Source organism: Chrysemys picta, chromosome 3 (genome assembly GCF_011386835.1).
Source record: "Chrysemys picta bellii isolate R12L10 chromosome 3, ASM1138683v2, whole genome shotgun sequence".
Classification (NCBI taxonomy): domain Eukaryota; kingdom Metazoa; phylum Chordata; order Testudines; family Emydidae; genus Chrysemys; species Chrysemys picta.
In genome coordinates, this window is record NC_088793.1 from 134,354,709 (window position 1) to 134,375,365 (window position 20,657).

The 20,657-nt window shown below is 42.0% G+C and overlaps 1 protein-coding gene across 1 annotated transcript in view; it reads right to left on the minus strand.

The window, feature by feature from the left end:
- The window catches only part of NID1 (nidogen 1), a 77,338-nt gene extending 71,207 nt beyond the window's left edge, over positions 1–6,131 (minus strand). Inside the window, exon 1 of the mRNA XM_005291189.5 lies at positions 5,817–6,131. Within this exon, the coding sequence (XP_005291246.1) occupies positions 5,817–6,029 (213 nt within the window). The 5' untranslated portion in view covers positions 6,030–6,131. The remainder of the gene's footprint in view (positions 1–5,816) is intronic.
- Positions 6,132–20,657: the final 14,526 nt, after the last annotated feature.

A 20,657-nucleotide genomic window follows, 5' to 3' on the forward strand; every position in this document is an offset into this window, starting at 1 on the left:
CGTGAATGCCACAAGCAATCTCGTGTCGTAGCTACTACGTGTGGTGAGATCAATGTTGCACTCCTCTTGCTTTTGTAGTTAAAGGAATAACCCCACTGCCACTCATGATGTGTTGGTCAGAGCGAGCAGCATACTGGTCAACAGTTCGGGATCCATTCCTGCAGCCCGAAGAAGCAGGGTGCGCAGTACACACACCATTGAAAGGTGGCGCCAAATGCAGACTGTAGCACAGGGATTCCTGGCATGCGAAGCAATGCATCAGGGGCATTGGGACAGGACCCAGGATGCCCCGCAACTCCCTCCACCTTCCAACAGCTCTTAGTGGTGGAAGAGGAAGAAATGCTCTGTGGGATAGCTCCCCAGAGTGCAATGATCCAAATACCACTGCAAGTGCCACAAGTATGAACATGCTATTGTACAGGCTGTTGACAGCGTGAACACACAACAGTGGTTTCCCTTTAGCGCTCTCTGAGCGGCGCTGTAACTGCTGGCGATGAAACTCCGCAAGTGTACACATACCCTTAGTTTAGAATTTAACTAGAGAATTTAGGGTTGACCTACACATAACCTTGCACCAAAATAACTAAGGTGCCACAAGTACTCCTGTTCTTTTTGCAAAATAACTAACTCAATTTTAATTTTATTATTTTGGTGCAAGTCTGTGTGTGGACACTTATTTCAGGCTCTAAGTGCCCTGTTTTGATTGACAAGCAAAACTGAAATTCAACATCAAGACTGCTATAACTTAACTTGAATCCAACAACCCACTAGGAACTCTTCTGTAACTGCAGAAACCAGAGCCCGGCATGCTTTTGCAACAACTTCCAGTCCCAGATATGCCTTCAGTACATCCCCAGAGGCTACAAAGGAGTGGGGACACAAAGCCATTCTGTTAGCTATATGCCACCCAGGGAATCCTTTTATATCAGGGTATTTCCCAGGCATGGGTTCTGTCAGGTTTACAACCCCTATATGCTGCTCAGCCATGGTGAAATGGAGAATCTGAACCATTGTCTGGCAAAAGCTTAATCTTAAACAGGCATAAAACAACCTAATGTGTATTTCTTGTTTATTGATCATTTTCAATGCAGATTTGTAACTGAAACATAAACAAAACACATTCATGTTCAGGTTGCCCCAGAGGTGACACTTAAAAGTTGAGTTGGTTCCATAAGAAGTTCCATTGAGGGCACACTATTCACAGAAATGGTGGTCTCAGGGACAAAGAAAAGTAAATGAAAACTGTGAAAAAGAATGCAAGATATCAGGGGCAACAGAAACATATATATTTAAGGATTTTGAATGACATTCTCACAGAAAGAACTGCAGATGGAGCTTGAAGATTCGCTGCCACAAGCAAAGTAGAAAATATCATTCTGAAGCCTCCAATGACTGCCAGGGGTTTCCTGATTAGCAATCCGTCTGCGCAGGGTCAGCATTTAACCTATAGTTTGTCATATATCTGGGATGTGGTTACACATGAATGATTGGTTTAACTTAACAAATAGCTAAGGGTAGGTCTACATTACCCGGTAGTTCGGCGGCAAGCAAATCGAACTTCTGGGTTCGACTTATCGCGTCTTGTCTGGACGAGATAAGTCAAACCTAGAAGTGCTCGCCGTCGACTGCGGTACTCCAGCTCGGCAAGAGGAGTACCGCGAAGTCGACGGGGGAGCCTGTCTGCCGCGTCTGGACCGAGGTAGGTTCGAACTAAGGTACTTCGAACTTCAGCTACGTTATTCACGTAGCTGAAGTTGCGTACCTTAGTTCGAATTGGGGGGTTAGTGTAGACCTGCCCTAACTTTAGTTCATCAAAAAATGAAGTGGCTAGTGCGGCTGTCACCAGCCAGCTGCTTGGGCAGCCCTGTGGTCAGCCACACTGGCCGCTGCAGCAGTCACAGAAAGTCACGGAATCCATGACTCCTGCAACCTCTGCGACAGACATGGAACCCTCGTCATCAGAGGTATTAAAATATTTATCTATATTATATATACAGTGTTTAATTTTCTTTATAATCTGAATAAGCAAGATGGGGGTATGTGGCAAATTTACTATGTCAATTTCTCCTCCATCTAGGCTAAATATACTCCCAAGGAATATACATGCATCTTTCAGGGGTCACAAATTCATAGTTCATCTCCATTTTGGACTTGTGGCCACAAAAAAGGCAATTGATGTGATTCCCAGATTATCACAGAAATCTAAAATAACGTTGGGAGAGGAGCTACCAAACATACATAATCAAAGCTATTCAAAATTATGGAATAAAGACTAGAGACAAGAGACAACTTTAAAGCTATGCTTGTCTCTCTCCAGCCATTAGGTGCTTGCTTCTGAACTCTTAGGATATGTCTACACAGCAGCAGGGAGCATACGTCCAGTGTGGGTAGACAGATGTGCTAGCTCTACTCAAGCTAGTGCAGTGGCTCTCAAACTTTTTTACTGGTGACCCCTTTGACATAACAAGTCTCTGAGTGCGACCCCCCTTATGAATTAAAAACACTTTTTTATATATTTAACACCAATATAAATGCTGGAGGCAAAGCAGGGTTTGGGGTGGAGGTTGACAGCTCGCGACTCCCCCCTGTAAAAACCTCGCGACCCCCTGAGGGGTCCAGTTTGAGCTAGTGTGTTAAAAATAGTGTGTTAAAAACAGCGGTACAGGCTAGCCTCCCAAGCATGTAGCCAGAGAGGACTGGGTTGGTTTGTACTTGGGTGGCTGATCTGCTGCCTGTGCTGCTGTGGCCATGGTGCTATTGTTAGCATGCTAGCTTGAGCACAGCTAGCATGTGTCTGTCTATCAGCATCTGGGAGGGCACTTCCCAGGGTGATGTAGACTTACCCTTATTTCCTAGTTTGTCATAAACTGATAGGGTTGCTGTCAAGTAATTTGTAGGTTTCTCAAAAAACAATTGAATATTTTCATGTTTTGTTTTTCAAAGGAGATGTTTTGTTCAGATTTAACCATTACCCTGCATTATATGCAACCAAACATTGTACTATTGTTCTACTGCAAAAGAACCAGACTATTGAAACACTGAAAAACAAATATTAGAAACCAAGCAGTCTGGATTCCTGGTGTAAAGTGAGTCAAGTGCACAGAATAAGCTCCTATTATAAGTAGTGAAAAGTTGTTTTTTAAATTTCAAAATTTAAGAATGAATGCATTTTATTAACATACGTAAGGAAATTTGCTTTTTTTTAGTATTATTTAACTTTACCATGTCCCTTTAAACTCATCTAAATACACATTTTTATTAATGTCAATATAACTAAGTGAAAGCCCAAAATGGATATATGTATTATAGTTTAATAAAGAAGTATTTTTATTAAAAAAAGACAAAAAAGCTGAAGGTTTGTGTTGTCTAAAAACAGTAACAGCTGTACGGTTTTTTTTTGCCTTTTAGGGTATTACTTTATTTAAAATGACAGGAAGCGGTGGCAGATTTTTTTTAGCATTTTAAACTGCTGGATTACACATTGCTAAATTACATTTATGGTTTGTAGTAAAACATACCAGACACACTATATACAGCTCTATCTTGTTTAGTCAAATGGAGCAGCAGTGAGGGGGATAGAAAAATGACACTGAATACTTTTGTAAAATCAAATTTTCAAACAAATAAGTGATTATTTTTTTAGTTTAATTACCAGACATTGTGGGGACATGACACTTTCTTCAAACAAATAAGGTTGGTTGTTTGCATAACTGAGTGCTGGTATAGTTAAAGCAACAAAACTTTCTAACGTAAACAAGGCCAAAATTTAAAAGTATAAATTAAAGAGTGTACAAATGTAATAAAACAAATTAAATCAAGTTCAGTTAAAAGGCGGAGTCAAAGGGGGAGCATCAGCAGTCAACCTACCGCAGTGAAGACACCATGGTGAGTAGATCTAAGTACTCAACTTCAGCTAAGTGAGTTATTCACTTAGCTGAAGTTGCGTAACTTAGATCGATCCCCTCCACCTAGTGTAGACAGTTACGAGCACATTGTGGATGCTATCAGAATACAAACAGCAAACAACAACTGAAGGTACAGACTAGAATTCACATAAGAAAACCTTCAAGGCACCATCACCGCACCACTGTCTAACATGCTAACCAATATTGTCTCGTTGTTTCCTTGTACTGTCTGTACCCATCTGTTGTCTTTTGTCTTAAGACCTAAATTGGAAGCTCTTTGGAGAAGGGACTGTCTAATTCTGCAGCTCACACAACACATACAGTATGAAAGTGATATTTCTTAGCTCCAGGAGAAGAAGCTAGTATTTCCAAATCTGTACACACTCTGGCTAAGCTGTTATGGGCCTTTTCCCGCTGCAGATCACATATCCATGGCCTCCCAATACAGACTTGGCAATACAGACAATATATTTCACTAAAATCAGACAGAGCTACAGTATTTAGCAGTGGTTTGATCAGAAACCTGATATAAAATAAAATAAAGCCTTATGACCCTGTAAATTAGGATTTTATGACAAAATATATTAGAAATGTATGTCAATCTACAGCCAGGTGATATAGTTTTGAGTCAAGGTGCTAATGCAACTTAAGTAACACACCAGCAACAATCACCATATAAAGCATCAACTCATTCCTTTCACTAGCAAGACAGACAGCCATAGAAGGCAATCCACCAAGGAATTCACACTGGTCACTTATTTTTAAAATCCCCTGGTATTTGAAGAAAAATTGATAGTCATCTTAGAATCCAGTGCAACAAAAACATCAACCTTGTCTCTCTTCTCACTACTCCTGGGGGAGAAGAAAGTCTGTTCTTGCCTAAGGGAACAAATGAACTCAAAAGTCTGATGAAGTGGGCTGTAGTCCACAAAAGCTTATGCTCAAATAAATTTGTTAGTCTCTAAGGTGCCACAAGTACTCCTGTTCTTTTTGCGGTTACAGACTAAGAGGGCTGCTATGCTGAACCCTAAGGGAGACATTGGGCTAGATTAGTGGTTTTCAACCTGTGCCCCGAGTCTGTGTCTGTTTCAATCTGTGTCTAAGGGGTCTGCAAAAGGTTGTCCTTACTACAGAGCAGTGGTTTTCACTCTATGGTCCACAGACCCCTGGGGGTCAGCAGATTATGTCTAAGATTTCCAAAGGGGTCTGCATCACCACTTGAAATGTTTTAGGGGTCCACAAATGAAAAAAAAAGGTTGAAAATCATTGGGCTAGATCCTCTCTGATGTACAGCAGCCCAGTTCCACCGAAGTAACTGAATTTACACCTGCTGAGGATCTGACTCGGAGAGTTCAGATCTGCATTGGTAAGTTTTGCATTCAGCCTACGCCCTGCAGTGGAACAAACCCCCGGAAATCCAGGCAACAAAAGCACTTTCAGGGAGGGAGCTACCCAGCCGAGAAAGGCAGGGGGCCATCTGCTTTTCATTGGGTTTGTCGTTAGCCAAAGTCTTCCAGCTCGGAGACCTCCCCACGTCCATTCCCTTGGCCTATTGTACAGCGCCTTACCCCGGGACGCGGCAGCGCTTGGCTCCGCGGCCGGGCACCAGCCAGAGGGGAGGGAAACGGGGGGATCTTCTACGTGCTGAATCCGAGCGGCTCGGCAGTGGGTCACTCGGCGGAGCCTCTCCCGGGGGAGGGCTGCGCTACAACGGCTGCGCTGGCGGCTAGCGAACGGAGCAGCCCCGCCTGGCCAGCCCCGCTCCCCGCGGAGCTGCGCAACTCTGCCCCGGAGCCTCCCCGCTGCGCGCCCCGCACTTCGGTGCCCCGCTGACAGAGACCAACCCACTTATCTGCCTCGCCCCAGCCCAGTGACTCGCGGCAGCCCCCCGGCCCCCAGCCCCGCACTCACGTAGAGGGAGCCGACGCTGGAGCCGTAGAAGCGCAGTGGGGTGCTGAGCTCCAGGGGCGGTGAGCTCACGTCGTCCCCGAGCTCCAGCTCCGCGTCACCCCGCTCCGCGCCGAAGGGGAAGAGCAGCCCCCCGCGGGGCAGGCAGCCCCCGGGCACGGCCTGCCCCAGCAGCGCCCACAGCAGCGCCCATCCCCAGCTCCGCCCGGGGAACATGCTCTCCTCGCCCGGCGCCTCCCTGCACAGCGCGCGGCAGCAGCTCCAGCGCGGGCGGCGAAACTGTGAAGCCCCCAAAAAGTTTTAAACCCAGCCAGAGCTGGGGTGGGGAGAAGAGAGGGCGACTCATGAGGGGCTGAGGAGCAAACCAATGAACAAAGCAGCTCAGAGAAAAACAGCCAATCACAATTAGAGGGGAAAGGCTCCCCCACCCCTCACTGCAATCCCAGCCCCATCAATACTTCTCTTTCGTACCAAGAAAATAATTCAACAAACAAACCCATCAGCCTGAGTTTCCCCCCCCCCGTTAACCCCATCCTCGACCCCAGAAACTCAAGGTACCCCCCTACTCCCATGCCAGCCACAGTGGGCCACAACTCACCCGACCAATAACATCTCTTTTCCTTTGCAGTTGAATTGTTTATTGTAAGTTTAGAAAATGAAGCAGATCGCCTATAACGCGTTCCCTCCTACTCTCATGTTGATGCAGTAATTCTCTTAAGAAAACCAACGAAGTTCTCTGACTGTTGACAATACAACAGATTCCAACAACGAGCGGTAGTGCTCATGTGCAGAGCAGCAGCGAACTCAGACGAAAAGTAGATAGTTACATTTCCCCAAAGAGAGAAGAAATTGTAAAACATTGCTTTTCACCCTATTTCTGTTCTTATGTGGAAAAAATGTATATACAACAAATACATATGGGAAAGGAGAGGGATAACTCATTTTCTTGTACACTTTGTCTTTCTTAACTTTGGAGTTTAGATCAGGCAGTTCAGTTTATATGAGACAGACAGAACTCTGTACTTCGACTATGAGTACTCATAATTTTGCAGGGATGCTTCCATATCCCACCAGATTAGGCTGTTCTTCTGATGTGGCAGCAAATCCTTCTCTTGTCTGAATTTAGAGGCATAAGAACTCTGGGAAGCTGGAGGATTCTTGGAATAAATAAGAATTTGATAAGAAGTTTGGATATTTAAATATTGGTGTCTGTATATTTGCATCAGTAATATCAGTGATGTCATATATTCTTTGACCCTGAGTCTGGATTTTTTAAAAGTTCTTTTGATTTAGCCAATGTTATCTGCGACATCTGAATATTTTCACCTTTTGTGCTGTTTCCATTGTGTATGAATATTGAGGTGTATTTTATTTAAAGTGTCCTGTTGAGCATCTTTACTGACATCTGGAAGAGGGATAAAAAAGCATTCACAAAGGTTACTTACTATCTTGGGAGACATTACAAACACCAATCAGAATTGAGAAATTATGCAGTTTTCAATTAAAAAATGAGGGCAAGAAATATATTCAGAATCAACCTGGAATTCCACCCGCTAATATATCATGGGGGAAATATAATCCAAAACAGACATGGACACAAGGTTTTCAATAGATAACAAATTAGATATGATAATTTACAAAGCAATGCAGTGTAAAAAATCCAATGAGATTTTGTGCTGCATATGAGCAGGCATTATTATGTTACAGACTAGGGAGATGATTGTTCCTTTATGGATATGGTGACACTATTTTATTAGATCATTTCTGAGTATTTCAATGCCAGAAAGATACATATTAAAAAATCTTGGAGGGAATTCAGAGAAAAGCAATAACAATTATTAGAGGACTAGAAGGAATGACATATAAGATATTAGTAATGAACTACTTATGTATAGATTTCAGAGTAGCAGCCGTGTTAATCTGTATCTGCAGAAAGAACAGGAGTCCTTGTGGCATCTAAGCTTATGTTCAAATAAATTTCTTAGTCTCTAAGGTGCCACAAGGACTCCTGTTCTTTTTATTTATGTATACTGTAGCTTGGCCAAATGACAACTGCAAGGGGACTTCATTACCATCTTTTGTTATGGATAAGATCATGCACATACGAAGGGCATAAATACCAAAGAGGGAGAGGAATTATTGGGGGTGGTCCCAACTGTCATAAATGGGAGTGATAGGATCAAAATAACTGAAGGAAAACATGATCTGAGTATTAGAAAATGTTTCCTAACAGTGAGATTTATATTCAGAAAATCAGATTAAACATGGTGGAAGCCCCATCCCTGGAGTCACTTAATGCTAGACTGGATAGAATATTGAAGACTCTGTTGTAGGGAACAATCCTGCATTTACCTTTGGGGAAAAGGACCAGATGATTCAATAGATTTTTTCCATCTCCAGCTTCTATGATTATAGATCTTCAAATAGGTCATATATCCATACAAATTATAATCTCCTGAAGATTTCTGCTGCCTGAACATGAGGCTGTGGGAGAAGAGTGCTGCTGACTTCTCTCCAAAGGTCATCTTACATCACAGAACTCAGCCTCCTCTTTCATTATTCTTATCAGGATAAGGGAACTACAAGCTTCCCTCTGCAGTCATGTAATGCCAAGGATGTGAAGAGAGGACTACTGACATGGGCCTCCCATTGAAAGTCTTTTGCTGCCCAAAAAGGGTAGAGTAATCTGATGAATAGATCATCAAAAGATAAAGTGACCATAGTATATGTCTATGAGTATGTCTACACTACCCGCTGGATTGGCGGGCAGCGATCAATCCAGCGGGGATCGATTTATCGCATCTAGTCTAGACACGATAAATCGACCCCCAAGCACTCTCCCATCAACTCCTGTACTCCAGCGCCGCGAGAGGCGCAAGCAGAGTCAACGGGGGAGCGGCAGCAGTCGGCTCAGCTCGGTGAAGACACCACGGTGAATCGATCTAAGTACGTCGACTTCAGCTATGTTATTCACGTAGCTGAAGTTGCGTAACTTAGATCGATCCCCACATGTAGACCAGGGCTACGTCAATATGTAGAACACAATACAGTAGTCGTGGGGAAAAAGGATACAGAATAGAATGAGGGGGCTGATCACTGGGAAGGATGGAACTGAGGCCTGTTGAGAAGGAAATTTGTTTTCAGAGGGTCAGGCCATGGGAATCTTAGAAGGTCACACGGAAGGAGGGGGCTTGAAGAAAGATCTCAGACAGTCTCATAAAGTTTAAGTCACACTAGCTTGACATGTGAATGTTGGCCTGTTTATTTAAGTTGAACCTCTGAACCTTTTGGGATTCACCCATCATAAATCTAAATATGTCTATGTCACAATGGAGAATACAAAAGCCAGGAGAGAGGGGGGGAAAGGATACAATATAGCAAAATTCTATATGGAGAGAGCAACTCACTTTTGCACCCTTGGCAAAGTCAGATGCCCAGGGGAACAGAGGCACACAAAGGGCAATGTTGTCCCTCATCCTACACACATGTGCAAGGGAGTAAAAGGTTATAAGTAGATCTGGGTGAAATTTTTCAGGAGAATAGTTTATTCATTGAAAAATGCAGTTTTGGTTGACCCAAAATTTTCCACAAGTTTGACTGTGTGTGTGTTCCTCCTTATAACCATTAGTCCAAAGCTTAGCGCACATACCTAAGATGTGGGAGACCCAGGTTTGAATCTCCATATAACAGGGACTTGTACTCAAATCTCCCTCCTCCTAGGTGAAACATCCTTACCTCTAAGCTAGAGGCTATTTTGGGGTGAGTTGCTCTCAATCCCTCTATTCCACGGTGTATAAATATTAAAATATTCATTGTGCCAAAAAGAAAGCAAGTGAGACTGACTCTATAGCCTGGTGATTAAGGCACTCACATGGGGGGTAGGAGACATGGATTTAAACCTCTCTCTCCCTGATTCATAGAAGGGAATAAATGATTTGCAAGAGCTAACGTGTGAAGTCACTATGGGGTTGTATCCAGATATATTTGCTAAAGAGAATCATACAACTCCCAGACAATTGATCTGGAGTTAGGTACATTTGGGAGGATGTCAGAATGCCATTGACCCTCACATAAGGTTTTTGATTCACAATAAAACCTTCCATAAAGCACCTTTCATTCGGTATCTCTACACTACAGGGCATAGCCCCATAGTGTAGACATGGCCTACACCAAGAGAAGGGGTTTTCAACTGGTGTAGGAATATCACTTCCCCAAGCAACAGTAGCGAGATAGATGGAAGCATTCTTCTGTCGACCTAGCTACATATTCACTGTGTATAAGAATGGCATAGATACGACACACCGTGATTTTTAATATCACTGAGAGATGTAGTTATGTCAACCTACATTTTAAGTGTACATGACACTGGAGACACATAATGTGCAGATCAGATGGCAGATTTTTGCCTTACATTTTTGCCATATTACAACAACCAATCATCATAGAACAAATTAATCATCCACATCTCATTTCTTTTATAACAAGCACATTCAGATGCACACATTATGTCCCCGTTCCTGCAAAGATTTATGCTTATGCTTAACATTAAGCACTGTAAATCCATTGATTTCAACAGTTAAGCATATGCTTAAGTCTTTGCAGGATCAGAGCCTAACTTTGAACTTTACATCTAATTTCTTGTACAGTCCTCAAAATCAATAGATATATTAAGGGTTCAGAAAAAGAAACCATAGGTCGAGTTATGCAATTATTTCCCACAAAACCATGAACACTTTTCCTCATTTAAGCAAAACTAGGATATAATCTGGGGGAAAGGATATGGGAAACAGAACAGAAAGAATATTGTCACCAAGGACAAAGTATCTGGCTATGTAAAAGTCAAGTATCACAAATATCCCAACTGTCAGAAGGTCACATGAAAAATATTAAACTCCTTACCAAAAAAATTTCATCCATCCTATCTCCCATTGTCTCCCAAGGATGGAAGCCTACCTCAAGAAGAATAATAGGAAGTTTTGGGAAGTGGGAGAGGGTTGGGATGGAGCAACAATCTATTTTAAAACTCCATATGCTTGGCACAACAAAAAGTGCAGTATAACTATCTCAAGATTTGCCACTTCGTCACTATATGCAAATTTAAACTTTATGCAACAAAAGGCACAAAAGAGAGGCACTATGTACAGACTTCAGAATAAAAAATGTGATTAGAGGAGACATAATGACAAAAGGTACAGTCAGTTTCTAATATATACAAAGAACTGATTGCGGTGAACAGAGATGAAGCACTATTGTTCACAGAACAATGGGAATGAGATGTGAAAGGCAAATCAGAGTGGAACAATGGAAATAGATATGTAAAAGTTGTGCTTTATCTCCTATCTGCTGTGGAAAATTACTTCAAATTACTATGCTGTCTCATTGGTGTCTTATCCTATCAGACTTCGAAAGACAGACAGTAAACAAAAGGAAAATGTTCTAGACATCTTGTGCTCTGGAAATGAGGAGAGGAGATTTTATACATCTCACATTAAATCATCACTCAATCTAAAATTTGCCACCAAATCCAAAGTATCAGTAGGGGTCAGATCCTGCATTCTGTATTTACCCAAAACTTTCACTGCAGTAAACTGAGTGAGAGTTTTGGATGCACAAGGAATACTGTATCAAACTTTACATGTGTTCTAGCAGCAGACCCAAGGTGCTATTTCTGAACCTTTCAAGAGATGATCAACAAGGCAGCAAAGGTAAAGTACATGTATGGTAGTAGTGGTCGCTAGAAATTCAATAGCAAATATTTGGAAAGAGAAGCATCCCACATGTGCCAAGCCTTGACATTTTGATTGAAGATTATTTAGAAAGTCCTAGTGAAGATTGAGATACTTGCTCATAATTTCCCACCCTACCCACCCCGGCAACCTATGCTAAGGTAATGCATGCAATAAAATAATAAATTATCTAAAGAAAAAAGTTTTTCTCAGCCTAAACAACTGTGAATAAGCAAAATGGGTCCTTAGACAGAACACTTATTGATTTTTCCCTTCCAACTAGCTGATCAAAGTTATCAGAGAAGGAAGGATATCTTTGGAAAACTGATTGCCTGAAGATCCATTTTAGATAGTGTCAATTTTGGAAAAGTCTTCATGTATTTCTCCACAGGTGATATTAGTAGCAGAAACACAATGTAGATTTGTAATGCCAAAGGGGCACAAGCTAGCTTTTGCCCTCCCATGTTTATTTGTGTCTTGGAAGTGTCTAACTCTGTCTCACATCCTGTTTCAAAGGGTATGTCTACATGGCAAATTAAGGTATAATTGTAGTGCTGGTAGGCATATCCCCACTAGCTTTAATCTAGTTGGTGCATGTAACAAGAGTAGTGAGGATGTGATGGCACGGACAGACTTCAGTGTGAGCTAGCAACCCAAGTATGCATCCAGGGTCCTTGGCGGGTTTGTACCTGGGTTGGGTGGCTAGCCTGCACTGAAGCTCATACTTCCATGTCTTCACTACTGTTGCTACCCGCACTTGTTAGATTAAAGCAAGCTCAGGTAGGCCTACCCGTGCTACAGTTACACCTTAATTTGGGTGGAGACATACCCGAAGTTGTTTCCTTCTCTGTCCTGCTCTGTTGAAGTGCTATGGCTGGAGAGTACAGCTCAATTTGGGCCATATATTTTCTACAAGGTAAAATGCGTCCACCCAGTGTCTTTGTATGTTGAAAGAGGATCCTAGGGAAAGATAAAACTGATCCTTTTACCCGAATACACAGGTTAAAATGGATTCTATAGAGAAATGAGTAAGCGACAAGCATCACTAACTCAGACAGTTGCCAGTACAGCACAGAGCCTGGTAGAGCTCCATGATGCGAGAGAATGGATTTCCAAACAGGGGAAACTGAGGCTTTGGAAAATGCAACCTGGACCAACAGTCTCCAGATATTGGGCTTTATGAAAAGATTTGATGAGGGAGGAGAGATGTACTACAATGATTGCCAGCTGTTCTGGCTAATACTGTAGCCTCCAAAGTAGAACTTGGCCCGCCATTTAACTTAGTCAGCTTTCTGGAATCCACGTGGAGACTTTGAAGTACGCCAAATCAAAAGTCAGAAGCCCAGGTTTCTGAAGAATTCAACATTAGATATTAATGTTTCCTATAATATGATAGCTTGTTTTTGTGTGACAGGGAATAGAGGGAGAGTCTTGGCGGCTGCTACCCTCTTTCCCCCCATTAAAAAAAAGTCACTTCAAGGGCCCGAGGATGCTTGTGTTCCTGATCTCTCTCTTGGCCAACTAGCACATTGTTCAAAGCACATTGTTCAAAGTTTGCTGTATTGAAAACTGTACTTTTCAAGATTAGAGTAAAACAGCTGTTTCATATCCAATAAAACTGGATATGCCTGGGTGGTAATTATTGCTCTCTCTTTTCTATGTAGGTCGTGATTCAGCAAAGTGCTCATGTCCTTCCCCTTTCAGGATAAAAGTTGGGTTTATACAGTTAGTTGTTTATAAAACACTGTGCACCCATAATGCTGACCAAACTGAATAAAGATGTTTTTCTTTCTTTTTTTTTTTAAACACAGTTTTGTGCAAAGCCTGTGAATTTCCCCTGGCCCTGAAGCTGTCCAGATCCAGAAATCACCAGTAATTCCATGAATTACAACTATTTATTCTTTCTGTCCTGAGGACGCCTTACTTATAATGCATTTCATTCCACTTAGTAACTGCAGACAAATATAAACAGTGACCCCAAAATAGTTAAAACATAGTTTAACATTTCAGCTTAGCATATAACACTGTGGTTTTGTCACAGAGGAGCAATAAAAGATAAATATCTACATTAGGCCAATTCTGTGCAAGACGTATTCACTTATCTAGTCCTGGGGAAAAAGGCACTATTTGCAAAAATAGGGCTTGATAGCGTAGCCCTGACTCATCTGGGAAGTCGCTTGGGGGAAGGGGAAGAGAGCAAGAACTCTCTTTTTTCAGTATTTAATATAAATAGTGTCAGATTGTGAACCCTTTAATCACGTGCGGTAGTACATTACTCCATGAGTAGTCATATTTGTTTCAAAGGGACTATTAGCAAAGTAAGATACAATTCGTAGTGGATAAGGGCAGCACAATCCAGCCCTTTGTGATTTAAACAAAACTTCCAGGCTTCTAAGCTGTAGTTTTTTAAAAGTTAAAAGTAAAAATTGACTTATATGAAATTAGCCATTTACAATGATACCCTTTGTATCAGAAAATTACTATTCTCTTTTATTTAGAATAGCCCCATTCAAATACACATTCGATCTGGGCACAGATGTGCTGAAAACAGACTCTGAAGTCTAGTATATTAGTATACTATCTATATTAGTAAATGCATTTTTTAAAGTGACCCAAAACCAAAATTTTAAACATAGCCATACACATCAAGGAATGGTGATGGGAGACTGCGTGCTACTGTGGAGAGAGCACTGGGGTTAGTGACTCACAGGGCCAGCTCCAAGCACCAGCCCACCAAGCTTGTGCTTGGGGCGGCACCTGGAGGGGGGCGGCGCGGTGCTCCGGCTCTGGCCGCCGGGGAGAGCGTAGCCCCGGCCAGGGCTCGCCGCCCTCCCCCCGGCGCTCTGGCCACCAGGGACAGCGGAGCCGCGGCGGGCTTGCCGCCCTCCCCCCGGCGCTCTGGCCGCCCTCCCCCCGGCTCGCCGCCCTCCCCCCGGCGCTCTGGCCGCCGGGGAGAGCGGAGCCCCGACCGGGACTCGCCCTGCCTTTGGATTAGCTGTTTTGTCAATATCTTCATTACTTCCTAAATGTCCACATGCTGCTGTTTTATTTTTTGCATCAAAGAAAGATGTCACAATTGCAGTGCTCTCTGCAACTATTAATGGGTGAGTTTCTCTCTACTATTTTTGTTGTTCCCTGATATGTATGTATTCAGCCCCTTTATTCCCCTTGAACGATAGCATTTTACTGCCTTTTCCTTTCCTACAAAGGCTTTAATTCTGTACAGTATATTTTGCTCGTTTCCTTCCTGCCTGCCTTCTCCACTTCTAATACAGGCTTAAATTAACTCTCAGATCTTTGAGCAGATACTTTTAAAACCACATTAGCCATTTCTTGTACCTTGAATTTTTTTTAAGAGGAATCATGCCTGTTTCCTTAATTGTAAAGTCTTCAGGATTCTCTAACACTTCTTGCACTCTTACCATTTTAATACTTCTTCCTAGAACACAGAGCTCACTGATATTTTAGGGCCACCCTTGATTATCCTGAGTACCACCTTCCTCCATGTATAGGACCACTGAAATCAAGAGACCTACTCATGAAGTAAGGTGCTATTCAATACGAGTGAGAGAATCAGAAACTCACCCTTAATTCCCAACTATTTGCTTTCTTGAAATATAGTAATACTTGTCCTGTTATTTTCTATGCAATTGTTAATATATTGATGACATATTCCCCACAATTCCATCCCTACACCCACATTGTGGCTATAAAGTATGATATATAGCTGTCTGAACTGGAAATGATTACTGCCTTCCTCACTCACAATGTGTGTGTGTGTGTGTGTATTTGTTCAATGAAAACACAATAAAAATGTTACAATGCAATTATATAAAAAAAATAGTTAAAAGCACATATTATATTAAATATCAGATTTAATAAAAAACTGGGTTTACTTTCAAGATTATACTGGTATTTTAAACCAGTCATTTGAAATGAGGACCTGAATCTTCAAAATTACCAGAACCTCGTGAGCGAAAAACAGCATTGTATTCATTCTGAGGACATCCAAACTTTTTTCTTCTGTGTAGTAAATTCAGTTCAGTACAAAATACAGACATCAGCCCTGTCCTAAATGTGACCATACTATGCAGCACTGGTAAGCAAATCATAGATTTCTATGTAGCAGTAGTAATAATAATACCACCAACAGCAGCTTTCACTTCTGTATGCCAAACCTTATAAATTACCTTTAAAGTAGGTAAATATTATTATTCCCACTTTACAGATGGAAAAATGAAAGCACCAAGAGGTCATAAGTGGCATGCCCACAAAACATGTCAGTCACACTGCAAATCAGGGACAGAGCAGGAAATGGAACTGAGATCTCTTGACAGCAAGAAGTGACTTTACGAAACACACTAGATCATGCTTTCTCCCAAACTGAACACTTGTTTTCAGTCAATGAGTTTCTATGTAAGTCTCCAAACTGAAGCTGTGTGTTCTCTAATGCTCAGCATTATAAGCAAAAGGAGAACTCAGATAAAGCCACCCAGCTCATGATATTCAAGGGTATAACAAATGGCAGAAATACACAGAGAGGAGCACAAGAAAGATATATGGTCTTAAGGTGAAGATGTAATGGTAGAAGAGTTCTGTTGCTTCCTGATAAGGTCAGATTTACTGGTAGGCATGCATTAATAAATGTGAGACAGGTTTCAGAGTAGCAGCCGTTTTAGTCTGTATCCGCAAAAAGAACAGGAGTACTTGTGGCACCTTAGAGACTAACAGATTTATTAGAGCATAAGCTTTCGTGGACTACAGCCCACTTTTTCTCTTACTTAATTGGCCTCTCAGAGTTGGTAAGACAACTCCCACCTGTTTATGCTCTCTGTATGTGTGTATATATATCTCCTCAATATATGTTCCATTCTATATGCATCCGAAGAAGTGGGCTGTAGTCCACGAAAGCTTATGCTCTAATAAATCTGTTAGTCTCTAAGGTGCCACAAGTACTCCTGTTCTTTTTTTAAATGTGAGACAGTAAGTATCAATCCTGAGTCCCAGCATTTTTGCAACAATTATTTCCCTCCTGTGGATGCAGAGCCTTTGAAGAAGCGGTTCGAAAACCGAGGCCTACTTCTAATTGTGCCATAACTTTGAACACAGGAAATATGCCTTAAAGCAAAGTACAACAAACAGTCCCATGTGACACAACAGCATCAGTCACCCACCAAGTCAGCCCTGAGGGCAAGATAATTACTTTTCAAATAAGCCTCTACAGAAAAGAAGACCTTGGTGCCCTCTGCTGGTCCCTGATATGACATTTGAAGAAAACAGTTCAATTTTAACTATTATTAATTATTTAATACTTAATATTAAATACTTAATTTCTTGTAGAATACCTGAAAAAGTAACACTGATTCTAATAATTTTGCCATTGTAGGTTTCCAAAGCAGAGATAGTGAGTTCTACACTACTTATAGCTCAAGCACATGGCAAGTGCTTAGAACAGGCATAATAACATTAAATAAAAATGTAAATAATAAATTATGAACGTTTCTAATAATAAGATAAATGTACCATAGAGTCAAAAGTTACTTTGCACATTACCTAAAATGTAACTTTTTTTCTTTCACAATTTTGAGCAATTAGAACAATGTGAAACTCGATCCTGATATGATAAAAGGACAACTCAAACCAGAATTAGCAAGGTTCTTTAAGCTTTGTTTACTGTGTGTGGTTCATGAGAGATTGCATGAATGTGTATTCCCTTGACCCAGAAGACATGTCATATACCTAGTTGTTATCAGGAGCATTTGGTACATCCTAATAAAGTTACTTTTACTGTTGTAGGTCACCTTTAAATTATTCATCTCAGAAATCCATGTTCGAGTAATTTTCAAAAACCTTTATCTAGTTAATATAGCACCCATAACTGTGGTATCTGAGCACCTCCTAAAATTATAGTCTGAACAGATAAAGATATATTTCTCCCTCTCCCACCAATCTCCAGTCAGCAAGGGGTAGACAGAGGGCTGTACTGAAATTAATGGCCTATTTGCACTTGCTGATGATCTTAATTAGTAATTTTTGTTTTCTTTGTTTTATATATATATGCTCCTATAAATAATAATGTAACTCATTATTCTTTGAATGGCTTATATACTGTACATCCAGGGGAACATTAGTTTCAGGCACTGCATGAAATGTAAATTTGGTTCACATTATTCTCGCTATTTACATGATTAAAAATACTTATATAGAAATTTCATGGTGCATTGGAAAAGGTCAATTGCAAACGCTGACAGTTCCAGCACTGTATAGGTTTAACGTAACTGCACAGAATTTGCAAGTTTTATAGTGTCTGAAGCTTTTAAATTTTGATGACCAGCTTGTATTTTGAATATATTCTACATAGAACTTGATGATCCCAGGACAGATGGTTACAAAGTGGATATGGTGTTGAGTATATTGATTTTTCCCAGAGATCTATGCCCAAATTTCTGCCACTTATATGTGCAGATCAGTCACATTGAGGCAGCTCCTGAGATGGTGTATGTATATGGTGGGTATGTCTACACTACGAAATTAGGTCGATTTAATAGAAGTTGATTTTTTAGAAATCGATTTGATACAGTTGATTGTGTGTCCCCCCACTAAGCGCATTAAGTCAGCTGGCCTCAGTGAGGTCGGTCGGGGGCGCGTGGACAAAAATGGGAATGACTCCAGGTCATTCTCTTCTTTAAGTTTCGTCTAATGGAGATTCAGTCCTGCCTGGAATATCATGCCAGCTGGAGGCTTCTGCCTTAGGCTGCTCTCCCAGTCGGCAGCACCGCATGGTTGCACCTACCCCAGCCTACCCCTTGCTCCCATGGCTCATGAACCCTGAACAGTAGTAAGGAGCAGTTGAACTATAGGCTGAGCAAGTGCATAATGGTGGTAGAACGTGCCTTTGGATGTTTAAAAGCTTGCTGGCGCAGTTTACTGACTTTGGGTACGTCTTCACTTACCGGAGGGTCCGGCGGCAGGCAATCAATGTTCTGGGATCGATTTATCGCGTCTGGTTAAGACGCGATAAATCGATCCCGGAAGTGCTCGCCGTCGACGCCAGTACTCCAGCTCGGCGAGAGGAGTACGCGGCATCGACGGGGGAGCCTCCCTGCCGCGTCTGGACCTGTGGTAAGTTCGGACTAAGGTACTTCGAATTCAGCTACGTTATTAATGTAGCTGAATTTGCGTACCTTAGTCCGAAGTGGGGGCTTAGTGGGGACCAGGCCTTGGATAGACCTCAGCAAAATCAGTATTCCCATCACTATTACTGCTTGCTGTGTGCTCCACAATATCTGTGAGAGTAAGGGGGAGACGTTTATGGCGGGGTGAGAGGTTGAGGCAAATCGCCTGACTGCTGATTACACGCAGCCAGACACCAGGGCGGTTAGAAGAGCATAGCAGGGCGCGCTGTGCATCAGAGAAGCTTTGAAAATCAGTTTCATGACTGGCCAGGCTGCAGTGTGAAAGTTCGATCTGTTTCTCCTTGATGAAAACTCGCCCCCTTGGTTCACTCTACTTCCCTGTAAGCCAACCGCCCTCCCCTTCCCGCTTTGCTCTCCGCTTGCAGAGGCAATAAAGTCATTGTTGTTTCAAATTCATGCATTCTTTATTAATTTGTCACACATATGGGAGGATAACTGCCAAGGTAGCCCGGGAGGGGTGGGGGAAGAGGGAAGCACAGGGGTGGGGTAGTTGTAGGGGCAGCCCCTAGAATGGCATGCAGCTCATCATAGAAGCAGCATATCTGGGGCTCTGACCCGGAGCGACCGTTTGCCTTCTGGTTCTTTGGTAGGCTTGCCTGAGCTCCTTAAGTTTCACGCAGCACTGATGCGGGTCCCTTTTATAACTTCTGTCCTTCATGCCCTTGGAGATTTTTTCAAATATTCTGGCATTTCGTCTTTTGGAATGGAGTTCGGATAGCATGGATTCGTCTTCCCATACAGAGATCAGCTCCAGTACCTCCCGTTCGGTCCATGCTGGAGCTCTTTTGCGATTCTGGGACTCCAAGGTCACCTGTACTGATGAGCTCTGCATGGTCACCTGTGCTGATCAGCTCACCACGCTGGCCAAACAGGAAATGAAATTCAAAAGTTCGCGGGGCTTTTCTTGTCTACCTGGCCAGTGCATCTGAGTTGAGAGTGCTGTCCAGAATAGTCACAATGGAGCACTCTGGGATAGCTCCCAGAGGCCAATACTGTTGAATTGCGTCCACACTACCCCAAATTTGACCCAGCAGGGTCGATTTCAGTGCTAATCCCCTTGTTGGGGAGGAGTACTGAAATCGATTTTAAGAGCCCTTTAAGTCAACAAAAATGGCTTCATCGTTTGGATGGGTGCAGGGTTAAATTGATCTAACGCTGCTAAATTCAACCTAAACTCGTAGTGTAGTGGGCATAGCCTCAATCAAGTCAATCTGCCCTGTTGACTTTAACTGTAAGAGCACACTCATTTTCCAAGGTAGAATCTGACTCTGGTCCTGTGGGAAAAATCTATATTAGTCACATCTGCTCTAAAAGAACAGTAGTGGTAGTGTTATTGAAAATTATTGGTTTGAATCTTTTCTACACTAGTCCTCTTTTATAACACTCTGGCAGCATGAAGTGGCCTTAATGTAAATGATGTCAAGTATCAGGGGGTAGCCGTGTTAGTCTGTATCCACGAAAACAACAAGGAGTCTGGTGGCACCTTAAAGACCGACAGATTTATTTGGGCATAAGCTTTGGTGGGTAAAAAACCCTCACTTCGTAAATGAGAATCAAGTCCTGTATATTTCAGAAACTCAGCTTTCTTACACTTCAAGGGTTGTTATTCCCAAAACTAACAAAAGAGAAGGTAATTACCTCATAAAAACTATGTTTATAAGTAAAAACAATATTAAAAGTTTGGTTGAAACTAATAAAAGCAGAAAAAATCATAGTTAAGGCTGAATCGCTCAATCATATTGTTATTGCTAAGTTCTGCTGTTGATAAAAACAACAAGGAGTCTGGTGGCACCTTAAAGACTAACAGATTTATTTGGGCATAAGCTTAACTCACGAAAGCTTATGCCCAAATAAATCTGTTAGTCTTTAAGGTGCCACCAGACTCCTTGTTGTTTTTGTAGATACAGACTAACACGGCTACC